This window comes from Podarcis muralis, chromosome 8 (genome assembly GCF_964188315.1).
Source record: "Podarcis muralis chromosome 8, rPodMur119.hap1.1, whole genome shotgun sequence".
Taxonomy (NCBI): domain Eukaryota; kingdom Metazoa; phylum Chordata; class Lepidosauria; order Squamata; family Lacertidae; genus Podarcis; species Podarcis muralis.
Window position 1 is genome coordinate 36,821,233 of NC_135662.1, and position 18,884 is coordinate 36,840,116.

Sequence of the window (18,884 nt, forward strand, 5' to 3'; positions counted from 1 at the left end):
ACCTCCAGAACGAATTAAGTTCTTAACCCGAGGTACCACTATATTTCAGATTGTTTCCCTGCTCATGTAAACAAAAGGAATCACAAGCCTTAAGACAAATTCCAAGCTCTAGCCAACCATCTACTTACAGTAATTGCTTTTATCTTCTCAAAAGGCTCACTGCGCAATCCGAAACATCTATATTCAGCCTAAAACAAGCAGGTTGTTCCTTATTCATGGTGAGAGATATGTGTGCTATGTACCTCTTGAAGCTGTCAAGAAGCAGGGCAGGCTTTGCAACACACATTTAAAGCACATCACTTCCACTAAAGGATCCTGGGAAGTGTAGTTTGTTGAGGGTACTGGGAATTGTAGGTCATGGGGACTACAATTCACAGGAAAGTAATGTGCTTTAAATGTGCATGGGTTTGGCCTTAAATGTAGGTTAAGTGAGCCCACAATCTGTCTTCACCCAGTGGTCATGGTAGCAAGAGGCTGAGCAGCATGTGGGGGGGGGGGGGGTTGGTAGGGAAAGGAGGGGAATTGCCTTTATATATGGCACACGTAAGGAAATTGTGACATTTGAATCTGCTGGGAGGGTGAAGATTTGCCAAATCTGAGGAGACAGTGGAACACACTGATGACTTTCAGTATCTGGGCAGCATATCCTGCTGGAAGTTAAAGATTGATCTGACATGGAATTGGATTTGTGACCACAACATTCAGTCACAGTAGCAGATGCAAAATATGCCAATGAAGTGTAAAATGATATTGCTACAGTCTCTTGTGCTTTGCATCTGGTAAAAGTGTAGCATGTGCTGAGAAAAGAGGGCATTCAAATGGTATCTCCTCTTTGAACAGGAATGATACCATTGAGCACTGCTAATTAGGTAGGAGTCCTCCGAACAGAGCATCCAGAGTAGAAAGTAATCTAAATGTCCAGCACAGAAGAGGAAATGAACATTAGTTTAAATATACTGTGCAGGTGAAGGAAGAGTGTTTTGCAGGGTTTCGTCTCAAGGACAAGGACTAACCATTATCAACAGGGCTTGATAGTGTTGTGGTTTTATGCGGGAGAAATGAAATCTGCAACAAGTGTTGCCGTATACTCCCAGCCTCTTTGAGGAGTGTTCCGGTTCAGTATTCCAGCTAGCCTGGAACAAGAGCTTTATAGTGCTCACGGCGGGAGGAGGAAATGCAAAGTTTCACGCCAAGCTTATCTCCCAGGACAAAGTTCTTTGTTTTATTGACCTTGCTTTTCAACTGAAAGCCCTCACTGTGGCTCACAACATATAAAAACTGTGGTGGATATACTTCAAACCATTAATTTCAAACAATACAAATGCCAGCCTATCTGAACCAGGGCACAGGCCTGGCATTGTCTTTTCTTGCCTCCCCCTTTTTCTCTCTGAATCCTTCCCACAGGGCAATGGATGGCAGGTTGCGGAAGAGGAGACAGTTCAGCTTGAGTAGGAACAGGCACTTGCTTTTGTCTTCACCTGGTCCTTCCCACTGGGCATCTGGTCTTGGATTGCCTGTGCTTTGCAAAGGGGTGGTCCAGCAGGAACAGCCATCTGACCATAGCATTTCCCTGCCTCTCCCATCTCTTTCTCTCTGGGTTCCTTTCCATAGGAGAGACAATCCAGCTAGACAAGGAAGAGGCATCTGATGTTATTCTTGTATGCCTCACTCAACTCTGAATTCTGAATTGTTATCAGGATATCCTGGATCACGCACTGGGCAAGGGCCATAGCTAAGCGGTAGAGCATCCACTTTACATGCAAAAGGTCCCCAGCATCTTCAGGTAGGGCTGGGAGAGACCCCTGCATAAAACCCTGAAGAGCTGCTGCCAGCCAGTGTAGACAATACTGACTAGATGGACCCATTGTCTGACTCATTATAAGGCAACTTCCTATGTTGCACATTTGTGTTTTCCTGAACTCTTTAGAGCACAACTAGTATTCAAACTGATTAATTTAAAATCAGGGGGATCACATGTAATGATTTTAATAATATTCCCAAACATAAATGTAAAAAGTTTTAAACAAAATCGTTTACAGGGAAAGATGAGGCACCAAAGTTCTCCCTGGCCTGCCACCATCCCAGTATAGCACAGCATCTCATGAATTTAAACCTCACAAAACTAAGGTATGCTCTTTAGGGCAAAAGAAAAGGAAATATGCAGCTCCCTGGTCCATGGTAAAGATGAGCTGGAAAAAATCCAGCTCACTAACAGATGACCAGTCCAATTATGTTTAAGCACTTTATGGAAAATCTAGTTTATGGAAAGGTATTTATGGTATTGCAACTGCTTCTCTAGATTCTCTCCGACATATAATTCTTTTTTCAATCTATCCATAAGAAAATCAATTATTTCATATTCTGTTTCAGTTCTGCTTTGCCTTGCCTCAGTTCTTCCACCCTCAAACTGAAAGCTCCCCCCTCCACCTTTTCCCTTTCTTTCATATCATCTTGCAGCTTTCAGGGGGGAAAGCTGTCTTTCTGTATGCTATGTTCTTAGGCTTTAGCAATTTTCCATTTCACTTCTTCCTTGTTATACTTTTTTCCATTTAATATTTTGGGAGAAAATTTGTTCTTTTGAAGGTGAACAGGATCCTGTCAAAATGATTCAAGCCAAGAATGTTTAAGTAGAAAGTTTAGTTTATGCCCAGTTTCCTTTTAATTCCCTTTAATGCTTGGGTTTTTTGGTGTGTGTTTTTTAAGTAGAAAGCTCCAACAGAAGACATTCATGCAACTTCTGGGCTTTTGCATGCACACTTGCTGCTGGCTTTGGAGTATGTCCATTCCCAGCTCTGGTATACCTGACCCACTGCTAAGGAACTGAACTGTGTAGGTTTTTCCAGTTTTGTGAGTTTGCCAAATAGAAGAGCAGTCCACCTTCCAAACATCCCTGTTTGCTTAGTGGCTATTTGGTTCAGTACAGTATATCTCTTCAGGTTTAATTTTTTTACATCCAGAAGGGTTGGAAGAAAGATGTTAGAGCCACAGTCAACAGATCTTCTGTGTCCATTGGCTCTTCTGGGTTCTTATAGTACCTAGTGTATCATTCTGGGGGGTGAAACAATTGTGTGCTACGCACCATTGACCCTTTCTTAAGTAGATTGATAGTTAAGTGTCTAGAAGGTTGGCACTGTCCTAGTTCACATATTCATCTTCAAACAGAGTGGGTACATGTAATGACTCACTTATACATATAAGTCATCACCTGATCTTGCAGTAATCAAATGATAAATAGTGCTCGGTACATGGTGTATCTACAATTACTGCTTTCCAGAGGTAGTCACACCTGCGCATAGTGCTATTATGAAAAATACCATAGGTGACCAGTTCTCTCGTGCATTTCCGTGGGTATTCAAGTTGCTTTGAAATGAACTTGAAATGGATTGGTGGCATATTGGGGCCTTTGGTTTTTCTTTTCACAAACACTGCAATGTATATTAATTTTTCAATGTATAGCAATTTATATCCCATTTATGTTAAGGTAGGCAGTGTACACAGCATCACTTGAAATGGTGGGAGATCTGGTCAGATCAAATTGTGTGAAGATGAAACTATGCATACAAGGCAAGACTTTCTATAGTCTTGTATTTGGGATCTTGAAAAAGTAGAAAAGTGGAAAAGATTTGGAAAAGTGGATAAAACATTATTTAAACTGGACACTATAAATAAGAGGGTACTTGGAGAGTGCCCTGGTTTGTTTGTTTATCACAAACATCCTCATCAAAGTAGGCCTATATTTAAGACTCATTTATTGTTCCCGCTCATGACTTCTAAAAACTGCTAACCCACATAATTGAATATTCAAAGCAGGCAAGACAGGGAGGGGAATCTGTGGCCCTCCAGATGTTGCTAGACTGCAATTCCACCATCTCTGGTCATTGGCCCTGCTGGCTGGGGCTGATGGGAGTTGGACTCCAGTAACATCTGGATGTCGAAGGTCCTCATCATTTGTAGGCCAATGAAGCATCCCTTAGTCCACAAGTAGATTGTGATCTGCCAGTTGGGCATCACTACAATTTAGATCTCTACTAAGAGGGACTTGTCTCTAGTTATGAAAAAACACAGCAAAAGAGATCATGGTAGAGATTTAGGAAATTATGCTTGGTGTAGAGAAAGTAGACAGAGGTTTTTCTTCCTCTACCACAGTAACAGATCATGGTATCACCCCGGGAAATTGTTTGACAGTAAATCAGGATAAATAAACTTACATGCTTCTTCACAGAATGGCTTAGATTGCTTCAAATAGGAATTAGTTAAATTAATGTAAGAGAAGTCTGTTAGCCATGATGAAACTTCATATTCATGGGAGGTATGTCTCTCATTAACAGCTGCTGTGGACAAAAATGGGGGAACTTTTTTTTTTTTGCCCTTTCCGGTAGCATTTGGTTGGTAACTGTGGGAAGCTGAATACTGATGGATCCTTTGGTGTAATCCAGCTGTGTTTCTCTTACATTCTTATGAACTGAGGCCAGTCCACATATCTGAACTGGAGGTGGGAGGGAGAAGGTCTTCTGAATGGCTGTAATATTGTGAATATTCTAATATGAATACTGAATATTCCTGCATTAATCCTGATAATGAAATTTCTAAGAGAATGGGATTGCATGACTGTTTCTCCCATATAAATACAGACGCCCCCATTCGAACCTAGAAAACATGTTTGTCAGGAATAAAGCTCATATGTTAGGGTTCCATGGACCAGGAGGGTTTGTTGTTATTGTTGATTTATTATTATTAACCCAAGAAGCATTAAGACCACCCAAATTTTGATACAGTTTCAAAAAAGGCTTAATGTATAGACTGAACTTTGGAATATATTTATTTGCGGTACTCTATAAAAATATTGAGTATCATATCAAGCTTTAACATTTTTCAGTAATGGAAAGATCATGCATCACTGACACATCACTGTATATTGTAAGAAAGAGGGCCGATGTGTCTCTGCCTAATTCTTCATAGAGAAATTGTTCAAGTACAGCTCAATTCTGTTAAAATTTATTTCCTTATTGCTGTCAAGGTTGTTGATGTGCTCTGTAAATGCTGATTCAGGAAATCACAATTTTCAAGGTCATCTTTGACGCGCTTTTTAAAAAGTAGACAGACCTCTCTGTTGAGCTGCTGGAGCTTAGAACAGATGCCCAAACATTCTGAAGGAGAAATATGGTTGAGATTGCCATGTTCCATTAGAGAAAGGTGCATTGAACAAATGAGAAATGAAACAAATTAGTTTTATTAATTTATTACTTCTATTCCTAGGCTGTTTACTATCCAAAGATCTTGAGGTCATTTTACAATACATGAATACACACACACACACACACACACACACATATGTATAATGAGTACAACAAAAACCATGTCAGCGGATTGTTAGTATTGTGGATAAATCAGTAATGGTTGCTCCCTGATTCCAACTGCCCACTGCCACAAGTGAAAACTTATTTCTACCACAGGCAGAGTGAAATCTAGCTATTCACCCCCAGGAATGGTCATTGCTATCTTACTAACCAAAGGTGGTAAAGGTACTCCTAGCTACTTCAATCAACCCATGTTGACAGTAAGTCTTCTTTTGTTAGCTGTTGGCAGTTTCCAGAAAACACCACCCACAAATGGCTTTGGAGACAAGAGAGTGGGGCTGAATAGATTTGTTCACAATGCTATTGGTGCAAACAAATTTTAGTTGCCAAGAATCTATTTTTTTAAAATGGTTTTAAAATAATTCAAGCTAGAAATGATTTCAGATAAAGCCATAACACCTTGGCCAATAAACCCAACCCCAGAAAGAGAGGTCTTTGCATAGAGTCCTGTGGAATCAAACAACAGGAATACAGATGTGAATCTACATTGCAGACAAGAGTAGAATAGAGGTAGGGGTTACTGCGGTTGCTCCCTAGTGACAGCAGTGAGCTCCAGGGAGTGTGCAATTTTGCACCACCACTGAATGTGAGCTTGAGTTGGGGAGCCAAAGTGAGTGCATTGCTGCCAATGGGGGCTTGCGCCCATCGGGACTGGTAGGGTGGTAGTCAGTGAGACCAACAGTAGGTGGAGCCAGAGCCTATGACAGGTGGAGCCAGAGCCAATTCTACTTCTGCTACTATATTCCCCTTTGGAGACTTAAAGAACAAAACAGACTAAGGAGGAAACTGACAGACAGGGACACCCCCGGAACTGGTTGTAAGTAGAAAAGCAGGCAAGTGGGGGCTGGCACAGGGCAGACTGAAGTTGGTGAGGGCATTGCTCCATTTGCCTTAAAGGACACTGATAAATACATGATTGTATACTTGGTAGGTTGGGTTGGTTGCCTCTGTTGAATTTCTGTATTTTGGATCTGCTAGATTGGCTGTTTTAGTTTATCTCTATTCTATTCTATTCTGGTATAATAATAATAATAATAATAATAATAATAATAATAATAATAATAATAATAAATGATAAATAAATTTTATTAATATCCTGCCCTCCCCGGCCAAAGCCAGGCTCAGAGCAGCTAACATCATACAAGTAAGACAATGCATAAAAACAAGTGATCGATAAATTAAGATACATCCTGGTACGTAGGCTGAGACCCTATCTGCCTGCGGACTGTCTCGCCAGAGTGGTGCATGCTCTGGTTATCTCCCGCTTGGACTACTGCAATGCACTCTACGTGGGGCTACCTTTGAAGGTGACTCGGAAACTACAATTAATCCAGAATGCGGCAGCTAGACTGGTGACTGGGGGCGGCCGCCGAGACCATATAACACCGGTCTTGAAAGACCTGCATTGGCTCCCAGTACGTTTCCAAGCACAATTCAAAGTGTTGGTGCTGACCTTTAAAGCCCTAAACGGCCTCGGTCCAGTATACCTGAAGGAGCGTCTCCACCCCCATCATTCTGCCCGGACACTGAGGTCCAGCGCCGAGGGCCTTCTGGCGGTTCCCTCATTGCGAGAAGCAAAGCTACAGGGAACCAGGCAGAGGGCCTTCTCGGTAGTGGCGCCCGCCCTGTGGAACGCCCTTCCAGCAGATGTCAAAGCGATAAACAACTACCTAACATTCAGAAGACATCTTAAGGCAGCCCTGTTCAGGGAAGTTTTTAACATGTGATTTTACTGTATTTTTGGTTTTTATGGAAGCCGCCCAGAGTGGCTGGGGAGGCCCAGCCAGATGGGCGGGGTATAAATAATAAATTATTATTATATTATTATATCCCACAATTAATTCAAACAAATTAAAATTAAAACTGGACAAGTGGCCATCTTCAGGTTAAAATTGAAGGCGGTTACCAACTGTTTCCACTGATATTATAAGCACCTGTGAGCGGGCTGGGAACCTCCTTAGTGCTTGGTCTTATACAAGGAGAAAATGAGTCAGACTGAAACCTGACCAAAGGCCTGGCGGAACTGCTCTGTCTTGCAGGCCCTGCGGAAAGATGTCAAGTCCCGCAGGGCCCTAGTCTCTTGTGAGCGAGCGTTCCACCAGGCCAGGGCCATGGTCAAAAAGACCCTGGCTCTGGTCGAGGCAAGTCTGATCTCCCTGGGGCCCGGAATCTTTAGGATGTTGTTATTTGCAGAACTCAAGGTCCTCCATGGGGCATACCAGGAGAGGCGGTCCCATAGGTACGAGGGTCCTAGACTATATGGGACTTTAAAGGTTATCTATATTATCTAATTGTTACACTTTAAAATGTGGATTTTATATTTTTTGTATTTATTTGTGATGATTTTGTAGATTGTTCAGAGACTTCTTTGAAATATAGAGTGGCATATAAACTACCAAAATAATTCACCCAGACCCATTGAACTAGTAGCATACATCTTTCATTATGGATTAGGAGATGCAAACCAATCCAGATACTTAATGAGATAATGTGGGTGTGCATTGTGTGTAACAAGTCAGCTGTTTAAGGGAAAGGATCCTCCTAACTCCCACATGCTTGTTCGGCTTGCAGTTTTCTTGCACTTTCTTGTTCTCTTTTTCATACATTATAAGGCTAAGCAAGAAAAGCTGGAATTTTCTTTTTTAGGAGGGCCACAGGGGTAAATGGGAAACCAATTCCCACAGGTCCTAGTGGGTAATTCAGTGAATTTATATTGCACTGGAGATTCTGCTGCTTCTGGATTATGTTGTTTTATAGCATTCGTCTTCTGTATATTGGATATACTGTCATGCTTTATTTTTTATCTGTTGAGTGGGCATTTTTCCATTTTGTATATAAAGAGCAGTATTTAAGTTGAATAAAATAAAGATTTTAGGGGGAAACTGGGGAAAGTCTGGATTTCTGGAAGGGGAAATGATATGTGGGGTTTAAAGTTTGGAGCTTGGTTATGTACTTTCGCTTTGTGCTCAGTTTGCGGTCTTAAGCAAGTTACTTGTCTCCATCTAGACCAGAACTTTGTTGCCCTGTTGTTGGCCTCCAGAGCTTGGCATTTGGAGAGATGCTGCCTCTGACATGAAGATGTTATTCAGCTACCTCAGGGGTCTGCAACCCGCGGCTCCGGAGCCGCATGTGGCTCTTTTACACCTTTGCCGCGGCTCCAGGGTGGATACTAGTGAGGGGAGGAGGCGCATTGTGCGCCCCGACACTCCCCACTGTGGCGGGCGCTGTACTGGCTGTGATGTCGCATGGGGGTGGTGCGTGTGTTAGCCACGCACCGTCCTGACGTCACCTTCCTGGTTTTGTGGCTCCCAGGTTTTTTTTCTTCGGAAACGGGTCCAAGTCTTTGTCTTAAAGGTTGCAGACCCCTGAGCTACCTGTACTGATAGGAGCTGCTTCCATTGGTGTAGTATGTAGAAGAGACTTTGGGTGGGTGGGACTTAGGGAAGGTGTGGTGGTAGTAGCCTGGCAGCATAAGCAGGGCTTGTAGAATCCTCACTAGCTGAAGGTACTGTCTGCTTGATCTACATATCTCATTTGAGTTTATAGGAAAGCCAACTGGAATTGTAATGTTGAAGAAAAGAAGTGGTGTTGATTAACTGTTAGTTAATTTATTGTCTGTCTCCCTCCTATAAGCTATGAGCTTTTTGCTTTCCCGTGTGTTGTTCAGTTTTGTTAACTGTTTTACTGCTTATGGTTTCAAAGCTCAACAAGCTACCTGCTTAATTTCAAATCCTTCGCTTTTTTTTATTCTGCAGCTACTAGTGACAAACAGTAATCATCTTGGTGGGTTGTCAGTAAGAAAACCTGCTAAGTTCATTTAGGGTTTCCTGATTTCATTTTCAATTTAACCACCTCTATCTGTGCTTGACAACTTGACCTTGAGCTTTCTATTTCAAGAGAGACAGCATGTGCAAAGAGAACAGTATGGAGCCAGACTTTATCTCAAAGGTGATTCAAAATGGGTGGGTTGTTTGATTAAGAAGATATGGTATGTGCAGAAGAGAGTTAAACATTCTGAAATGCCACAACTTCTGCTGTTTTAAAGAAAGCATTTGGAGCAAAGCCAGCTTAGGCCTCAAACTTAAGCACACTTACTTGGAAGTAACTCAATTTCCATTTAAATCAATGGGATTTACGTCCATGTAAATACATCTGGGTTCAGGAAACTACCTTGACAGAGTTGTACACAATGCTAAAGATTGAGGCAAACGGAATGGGAGATTGACAGAAATGTCTCCCCAAGTCTCTTTGTATTCAGATGGATTGTGGAAGGATGTGTGGGACAGAAAAGAGTAGAACTTTGCGATTCTGGAGAAAAACATTAAAAATGCTTGACATTTTACTGGGCAGGGCTGGGCCTTAGTTACCCTAACAGACCAGACTCCACTGACTTTAATCAAAAAGCAGCATAAATGAAGAGTGGAAACAATGCAACAAACTAAAATACTAGAATTCAACAATGGTGATTCATTGTAACTGTGTTTCAGAGGCATCCTCTCAGTTAACCACATACTGTATCCTGATAACTAGGAGTAGGCTCTGCTGTAAAGGTAAAGGTAAAGGTAAAGGTACCCCTGCCTGTACGGGCCAATCTTGACAGACTCTAGGGTTGTGCGCTCATCGCACTCTATAGGCTGGGAGCCAGCGCTGTCCGGAGACACTTCCGGGTCACGTGGCCAGCGTGACGAAGCTGCTCTGGCGAACCGGCACCAGAGCAGCACACGGAAACGCTGTTTACCTTCCCGCTAGAAAGCGGTACCTATTTATCTACTTGCACTTAGGGGTGCTTTCGAACTGCTAGGTGGGCAGGAGCTGGGACCGACCGATGGGAGCTCACCCCGCCATGGGGATTCGAACCGCCGACCATGCGATCGGCAAGTCCTAGGCGCTGAGGTTTTACCCACAGCGCCACCCGCGTCCCTACAGGCTCTGCTGTACAGGGCTCTAATCCCAAACACACTATGCATACATGTAAATCTGCCACTGTGAACATGTGGTTTTTGTATGTATGATTATAGGGGCAGAGACTCATCAACGGTTTTGCCCAAGCTTGCAAGGAATTCAGCCTTACAATCAGCTTGACAAAGGCTGACGAATTTTCTACATGTAGGGAATTTTCTACCTGATTTCGAAAATTATAGGACCAGGACCATCCTTTGTGATAGCCCTGCACATGCTATACTTATTTATGTATCTAGAGCACTAAAATTATATTTGTAAAGACAGAAAAATGGGAAAAAAATAGTTTCACTATATATACTAAAATAAAAGCTTTTATAGATCAGTTAAGCTAAATGATTATTATCAAATCCCATGAATTAATGCACATTCAGTTGTCCTTTGTGTTAAATGAATTTAATTACTTTTATAAATTACTTTTATAAATTTTGACTACACCTGAACCACATACTTGTACCAATTCTTGAATTAAACAAACCTAACTGTCCAAATTTGCATGACAACAAAACTAGAACAGGTTTGCTGAGGGGATTAAATGAGGGGGAGAACCATAAACACCACCTTGAGCACCCTAGAGAAAAAGGTGGGATACAAATGCAATTAATTCAATAGTAAAAATAATGTTTTGTGTTTTCTTCATTTTTTGGCCTCTGCTGTTGTCCCCACCCCACATGCACACTAGTTTTCAAAGCTTTGCTTTACTTTCTTATGCCACTTTACAGTTTCATTGTCCTAAATAATCATAACAAAAAGGCTATGTTTGCAAGATGTATACGTCATCTAAAATTGTACATTCTCCAGTCCTGCCACTACCACTGCATCCAGGTGGCTGAAGTCATTATTCCCATTTTATGTGCTGGACAACTGAGACCCATATGGCTGAGGGAAAGATGTCACATGCCTTAGGAGTTCCCTTGTGCATGGGGAAGTTCCCTGTATTGTCTTACTGCTCTGTGAGCATTCAAAATCTCTTTGTGGTGTGCAGTAGGCCATGCCAGCGAAGCTTTGAATTGCTTTCTCTCAATCTTCATCTTGGCTATTAATTTCAAAATGGCTCATTTCAGTGGTAGAGCGTCTGCTTTGCATGTAAAAGCTCTCGCCTTCAATACCAGTATCTCCAGGTAGAGCTGGAAGACACTCCCTGCATGAAACCCAGGACAGCCAGTGCAGGTCAGGGTTGACAATATTGAGAAAGATGGACTAATGAATGGTCTGCCTCGACATAAGGCAGCTTTTTGTGCAAAATGCCTTGAAGCATCAATCTTGCATTCTGGACATAGGAAGCTTCCTTATAAAATGCCAGACCACCGGACCACCTAGTCCATTTCTACCTTGCACTCACCACGACCTGTTCAGGATCTCAGACAGTTTCACATCACCAGCTCCCTGGCGAGGCATGGCCCTGAACCTGCAGGTGACTGCAAGCCCGGCTAGATCCGTTGGTCCGAGCATGGTGCTGATAATGCCAAGGTTTCGAGTTTGCTCCCTGTATGTGACAGCTGCATATTCCTGTATTGCAGGGGCTTGGACTCACTGGTCCTCGAGGTCCCTTTCAGCTCTGCCATTCTACACTTGTACGCTGCAGGCTGGAGCTGCCTTGAAGAAGTTCAACTCTGCACATGCTCAGAGGCTCCCCCCTCTCTTCCACATTGCTTCAAAGGGTCCAAGAGCAAAGCTAAACTACTGGGGACAGGCAGGAAATGGGGGCTCGGCCTTGCTCAAACTATCTTAAAGTCCTGGCACCCACCCACCCACATTTTCTCTCTTCTTTTAATCGTCTCCTGTCTCTCTCCCCCCCCCCCTTTTGCCTCGTTTCCCCTTCCTCCTTCCTACAGAAGCGCGGAGATGCCATAGTAACTAGCCCGGGTAAGGGCAGAAGTGCAGGAGGAGAGTTGGCAAGGGAGGCCCGGCTGGCGGGCGCCACAGCGCCCCCTGTCTGCGCTCCGCGCGCGCTCCGCGGCGAAAGCAGCAAATGGCTCTGGATTCGCGAGCTCCTTTGTGTGGAGCACACTCGCAGCGAAGCGGCCGAGGCGCACGCCGGCTGCCTCCTCTCCGCCCTGCCGCCAGCGACGCGGGGCAGCCCTGCCGGAGCCGGGAGTCCGCCTCAGTCCGAAACCCAGCGGCTCGACGGTAGCTAGCAGGGGCTGGTGCTTCCCCCCCCGGCTCTCTCCCTTGACTCCTCTCGAGGCGGGGAAATAAAGACCTCCGAAATAAATCCGCTGAAAAGAGAGCGGAGAGAGCGAGCGAGAGGGCGCGGGCTGGGCAGGGAGAGGCGAGGGCGCCAACTCTCCTCAGGCGCAGCGCGGTCCTGGGCTGCTTCGGCGAGCGGCGCGTGTGGGGACAACGGAACTCCTCGAAGTTACCTGCCCGGCCGTGAGAGAGAGAGAGGAGGCGGCTTTTGTCTCAGGTAGCCGTCGCCGCGCCCGGCAAGACCGGTGCTTTTGGGAAGAGTTTCTCTTCCCTCCCACCAGCCCTTCTTCTCTTTTACGAACCGCAAACGGATGTGAGGCGGGGAAGGTGTTTCTTTCCCACCCCCCTCCTGCTTCTCCTCAGGCACCTCAGTTTTCAGGGGTTTCCCCGCCCCCCGATTTCTCTCTCTCTCTCTCTCGTTTTGTTTTGTTTTGCCTGAACGCCGACACGAAGCGGGAAGACGAGGAGTTTGCTTGATGTTTTAGTGCGATGGACGTACGGTTTTACTCGCCGCCGCCTCAGCCGCCGCCTCAGCAGCCGCCGCCACCCTCGCAGTCCGCCGCCGCTCCGGAGACCCCTTGCCTGGGACCTTCTCCTTGCCTGGACCCCTACTACTGCAACAAGGTGATTCGGCTACCCCCACCCCACCCTCTCTCTTTCCTCGAAGGGAGTTTGGCTTGGTTGGCAGATGGCTGGGCAGCTTGAGCGAGACTTGGAGCGGGGCAGGTTGCAGGCTGGAGCCAAAGGCACCACCAGCGCCGTGTGTGTGTGTGTGTGTGTGTGTGTGTGTGTGCGCGCGCTTGCCTTGCCGTTGTGCAATGTTTGTGTTGTGCGCGACGGCAGGGGAGGCAACTGGGCGCTTTTGCGAAGCCCCTCTCGGCCTGTTGTGTGGGGTGGCCTGGGCGCCTTCAAAATGCAAATCCATGAATTGGCCGAGGGGCGGAGGGAGGGAGGGAGGGGGAGAGAGAAAGCCGCCTCGGGCTCGCAGCCCTTACTCGTGAGTAAGTCCCATGGCAATTTATGGAGAATCCAACGTAGGGCAATGCTCCCGGGACTGCAGCCCTGCCTAAGCGCAAAGTCTTTTTTCAAGTGCCCCCCCCTCTCTCTACGCTTGGGATGCTCATGCGGGAGATTTAAATTCACCCCTCTTTTGGGTGTTACTTTAGGGGAGGGAGACTCGAAAGACAAAGCGTGGTCAGATCGCAAGCTGGACAGGGTTGGGTTGGGTGGGGGACTGTGGGGGGTTTCCAAATTGCAGAAGCGTGGCAAGTTTTGTATCGACTAGAAGGAAGCCCAGAATCAAACTGCATCCATTCCCTTTATAACTTGATTCAGCGCCATCAGAACAAGTTTTCTCCTAAGTAGGAAAGACGAGGCGAAATTTGCAAAGCCCTGGGCAGGGCAGAAAGAGAGTGGAGTGTACTGCTCAAGAGTTTCGCGGGACTTATTCCAAGTATGTGTGCATAGGGTTGCAGTCCGGGTCGTCGTTTTCTCCTGTCTGGTTTTGTGCTACAATCTTTAACGCTTAAGGCTTCTGCCCCAGAACTTCAGGGCCACTGATTCCTTATTTTCCACATTCTTTTTTCTCCCTGGCTTCGGCCAGCTGCTAATACTACTATGCATGATGTGCATCTCCCTCCACCCTCCTCTGTTGTAGAATGGGCAGTGCTGGCCATAGGAAATAATCAGGAAGTGCAAGCTTTCCAAAACACTCCCCCAGGAGGGGAGAGGAACAGAACTGCGAGCAAGCATTGGTAGTAAGATTTGTTTAAACCTGGGTGCCTGTTAAGCTTTTGTTTAAGCGCATAGGCTGGAAGGCTGGAGCTTTTGCAGGCAGCACCAGATCTTTTTGTGTATGTGCCATATAAACTCCACATCTGATTAATCAGCACCTGGCTATTCCTTGCTTGTTGGTGATTCTGTGCTTGGTTTGATTTGCAACAGAGAAGGCATTAAAGATGCCCTTTTACAAAAGGGGAGTGTGTTCACTTTATGTTCGAAAGTGGAGTGTGGGCATAAGCCCTGGGGTTTTTGTCTGTTGTCACCGGTGTGTTTGTGTTTAGGAGCTATTTCAAGTGTTTGTCTAAGGCAAATTGCACCTAGACATAGTGCTGTAAATACAGACTTCTGTTTTGCTGCTTGTTTTAAGAACACAAACTGTTGCACTGTGATAAAGACCCATTCACTTTTCAGGAAATATTTCCTGCATGATATCATCTGTCATTCATTATTTGAGGAACCCTGATGAGGACAAGACTTAAGAGTGTCCTAACATCTTAAACTTGGAGCTTGATGGCAGAAATTCATTAGATTGATTTGTGTACAGTGATCATCTGGGCTGCAGCACTTGGGCTTTTAATTTTTACAATCAAGTAAAACCCTTCCTTTGAAAAAGTTACCTCTTTTATAAAGAAAGAAAGAAAAGATTGAAGTTTGGATAGCAGGAATAAACCCTGTATATGTGCCAGGCTGTTCATGTGCTGAGGCTTCTTAAGTATTGAGCAATGATGATTATAGAACTACTTTCACTCTGTGACTTGCCACTATAAAATATAATCTCGATTATCTTTTATTGTGAATTGTAAGCCTGCCATGCTGAAAAGTAAAGAAGCATTGGGTAGAATTAATGACATAAGCGCCAAAGTGCCTGAAGAGCCATTTGGCAATGAAAACTGGACGAACGGTTATTAAATCTATCAGTGATTTAAAGCTTCAAAAAGAAGGTAATGACTTGAATACACATTTCGCTCATCATACTCAAGATGGTGAGCCAGATTTAATTTAAAAGTTAAATGCTTTGGAAAATCAGGAATTACGTTAATATATTAAATCATTTTCCAATTAAGTGCTTTAAATCATTTTGGGTGGCTATCATTTTTGATTGAATAAATTAATTTAGAAAGCTTCCCCCCTTCTCTGTTTGCCCTATGTTCCTAGTCAGTTTTTTATTTGCCACCCCCCCCAAAAAAAAACCCTGGTTAAGTCCAAGCATAAAGAAGCAAACTTCTTTTGACTGTGAAAACGAGGCACTCTATTTAACTTAGTCAGGACTGATAATGGATTTCAGAAATGCTCAGTTGTAAGACTTGCTCTGTTCTTCTTTCTTTCTTTCTTTCTTTCTTTCTTTCTTTCTTTCTTTCTTTTTCTTTTTCTAAGCTTAGGAATGACATACCAGGAATGTTTCTTGTAAAACAACATTCTTCAAGCAATGTATATCTCTGTCAAACAGCCCTGCCAATGACCATTGATTATAGAAAATGGACTTAGAGTAGCTTTGCTGGCTGGGCCCCTATGAGGCATGTGTTGACTGAACATCTCATTTTCCTCCAGTCCCTCAGCCCTATCTATCCAGGCTGATTAACGTTGTTATAAAGCCTTAACTTTATGTGTGCTGTTGTTCTTGGGTACAAAGAACATTTTTATGAACAGCTGTTGGATAATTTCCCCCCTAAATGCTGCATCATCTTTAGCAGATTTTATGAGTACAGATGCAATGGGAAGCCCTATAACCTAAAACACTAATAGCAGACATGCCTGTGTTCACCGTTTCCTCTGAACTTTCAAGCTGATTAGACATTGCAGGGCAAACTTGTTTGCTTTGTATAAACTGTACTATAAGCTGCATTTACTTCAGAGTGATCCCTTTTAAGCCAGTAGAGTGGATCACAGTCTTAAACTTGTTTGAAATGATTGGAAATCAATCAGTGATCCTCGGGTGCAGGTCTTCTGACATACAATGTCATAGTTCATGTGTAGTATAAGAGTTGGCCGTATCTACATACGTTTGTGGTGCAAGTTAAAATGAATCACCCTTGGCCATGTTTTAAATAACATACAATAGTATAGATCTTTCTGCTCTGCTGATTTTTCTGTTGGCTGTCTTTGTTTCAAAAGATGACTGAGGTCTTTATAAACTTAAAAATAATGTCCCGAAACATTTTAGTTGGCCATTGCCATGTTTTGCCTTTCTGCATAGTGTGCTTTGTACGTATTGTATTGGATCATGTTTCTTTCCCATCAAAACCTCAGAGGGAGAAAAGTGAAAGAACAATGCAAGCAATGTTGGTTATGGCAACTGTGTGAGGTATCTCTTGTACAAACAGAGAGAATGGATGGCATGCTGCTGTATATAGGTCAGCCTCTGAAATAACATAGTGAAGCTCATAGGCTGGGCAGGCAGATTTAGACTTGAGGTAATATGGTTTACCTCTGAAACTTCCAGGAGAGCTGTTTAGGGATGGCAGCCTAGATCCTCATAACTTAAATTTCCCTGGAAACAATTCTGTTGTTATATGCACAGGGCATGAGCACAGCAGTGAAATAACTCACTAGCCTTCTGCTGTTTAGAGATGTCATGCCTTTAGTTTGAAGATATATCCATAAAAACCAGTATTTACTCCTTACATATACTCATTTCTTAAGTACTGTGAGTAGACGGTTGCTTATAATTTTTGTAAAGTTGCTGTTATTTTGAGCACAGCTGAACTGTTTAAGTATCTGCTTTATTATGATTTTGTTTTGACACTGGTAATAACAGAGATGCTGACTTATGCCAACAACAGGAGGGGCATAATGGCCTTTATGGCTCCCAGTAGCTAGCATTGCAAAATTATGTACGGATTTTCTCCCACCCCCTGAGATTTACTGGTAAATATATATATGCCCATGGCTCATTTGCTGTTTACTTCTTTATACTTGTCAATGCAGTGGAAAAATACAAGCTGATTAGATAGAGAGAGAAAAAAACCTAGACTAAACAAAATGGGGGTAGGGAGCAATGCAACATAAGGAAATGAGTACATAAAACTTCTTTGTGGGCAAGTAGTATTTTAAAACTTCTTTGTGACTGCATAGTCAGAAAACCATCGTACTTACAACAAAGATTCTTGTTAGTCTTTAAGGAGCTATAAGACTCTTTGATATCTATGTTGCAATCTACAACACAGTGCAAAACAATTACCCCTTGGAAAATGTTTATAGTGTTTATTTTACTATTGTATCTTTATCATGCCAAACCAAAACTAAAATTGAGCTCTTTATAAAATGTCCCAAAAGTGTATCTCTTTCACAAGCATGCTTTGTTTCTGATGCCTGGTAGTCAAACTCCTACTCCCCCTTGAATTCAAGGAGAGTACCTCAGAAAAACTCTAAAGTGCTTACGTAGCTAATATTTTGAGAAATTTCAACATCTGCGTGGAATCAATTGGGTGTTGAATAAATTTTGTTCTTTATTATTTTCTTGAAAGGGTAGTTTTGGGTGCTCGCAAAACATTTTTACTCCATTTTTACTCTTAAAGAGAGAGAAACTGTGCTTGTATTACTGATTTGTTGTGTTGATGTTTTTAATAAGCTTTGATACATTTTATGGTACCAGTTAATGGCCACTACTTATTGTGGACAAATTAGATTGCAGTAGTCCAAAGAAGCTCAACAACTTTTGTTCCCCTAAAAAAAGCTGAACAACTTTGACCTGAACCCCCAAAAAGGGGGTAGATCACTGCCAGTTTTTAACTCTGTGAGTAGATCACAGTCTCTTGGGAGTTGGCCGCCCCTGACATAGTGAGTTAGATTCTCTAATCTGTGTGTAATAATGAGTGGCTCAGACCATCACTTTACCTATAAGCAGTGACTTCTGCCAGTCCTCTCTTGGGAAAGGCCTGCACGAAACATATTCTCGTGAATGGATTCAGCAGGAGCTCTAGATTCCCATTCATTGCAATTCTTATGCAGCTGAAATATTTGCTGTGTTGACCATGTTGAACTAGGACATGGATGAGGCCCTTCAGATGCAGTTGAACTCCAGTTCCCATTAGCTCCAGCCAGTTTGTGGTCAGGAATTATGGGAATTGTAGTCCAGCAACATCTGGAGTCTCACAGGTTTCCCAAACCCTGGTGTGGGGAAATCAGGATATATTGTGCAGCTTGACCTGTCACGGTTTGAGATTTTCCAGCTCTTATGTCCTGATCTTGAAAGGTTTGTGTCCTCTGATACCAAAAAGTATTAGATAGCACAGAGCTATTTTCACAATTACTTTTTTTAACAAACAAACCACAGAAGTTTTGATAATAACATAACCTAATAAAAATATAACATAATAAAATATATTTAGGCTCCCTACCAAGGATACAAACCTAGTAAATGAAATGCCATTGATTCCAATAGACTTTGCTCAGAGGCATGTCTGTTTAGGATTAGAGTCTGAATACTTGCATTAGGTGAGAGACCAGAATTCCTGAAACTCTATATCCAAGGCTGACACAATAGCACATACTGAATACTCCTAGCACAAGCTTTCCCCTTTCAATCAGGGTTTCACAAACTTTTAATAGAAAGTAGGCGTCCATTCTCTTCTATCCATGTTCTTTGTGTCAAAACAT

The 18,884-nt window shown here is 43.3% G+C and overlaps 1 protein-coding gene across 3 annotated transcripts in view; it reads left to right on the forward strand.

Moving 5' to 3' along the window:
• Nucleotides 1-12,266: 12,266 nt before the first annotated feature.
• Nucleotides 12,267-18,884, forward strand: part of TOX (thymocyte selection associated high mobility group box) — a 191,594-nt gene continuing 184,976 nt past the window's right edge. The window contains exon 1 of one of the 3 annotated variants that reach the window (XM_077932983.1): nucleotides 12,267-13,130. In XM_077932983.1, coding sequence (XP_077789109.1) covers nucleotides 12,996-13,130 — 135 coding nt within the window. In that variant the 5' untranslated portion in view covers nucleotides 12,267-12,995. The remainder of the gene's footprint in view (nucleotides 13,131-18,884) is intronic. The other 2 variants (XM_028736880.2, XM_028736882.2) reach the window with 2 other exon arrangements.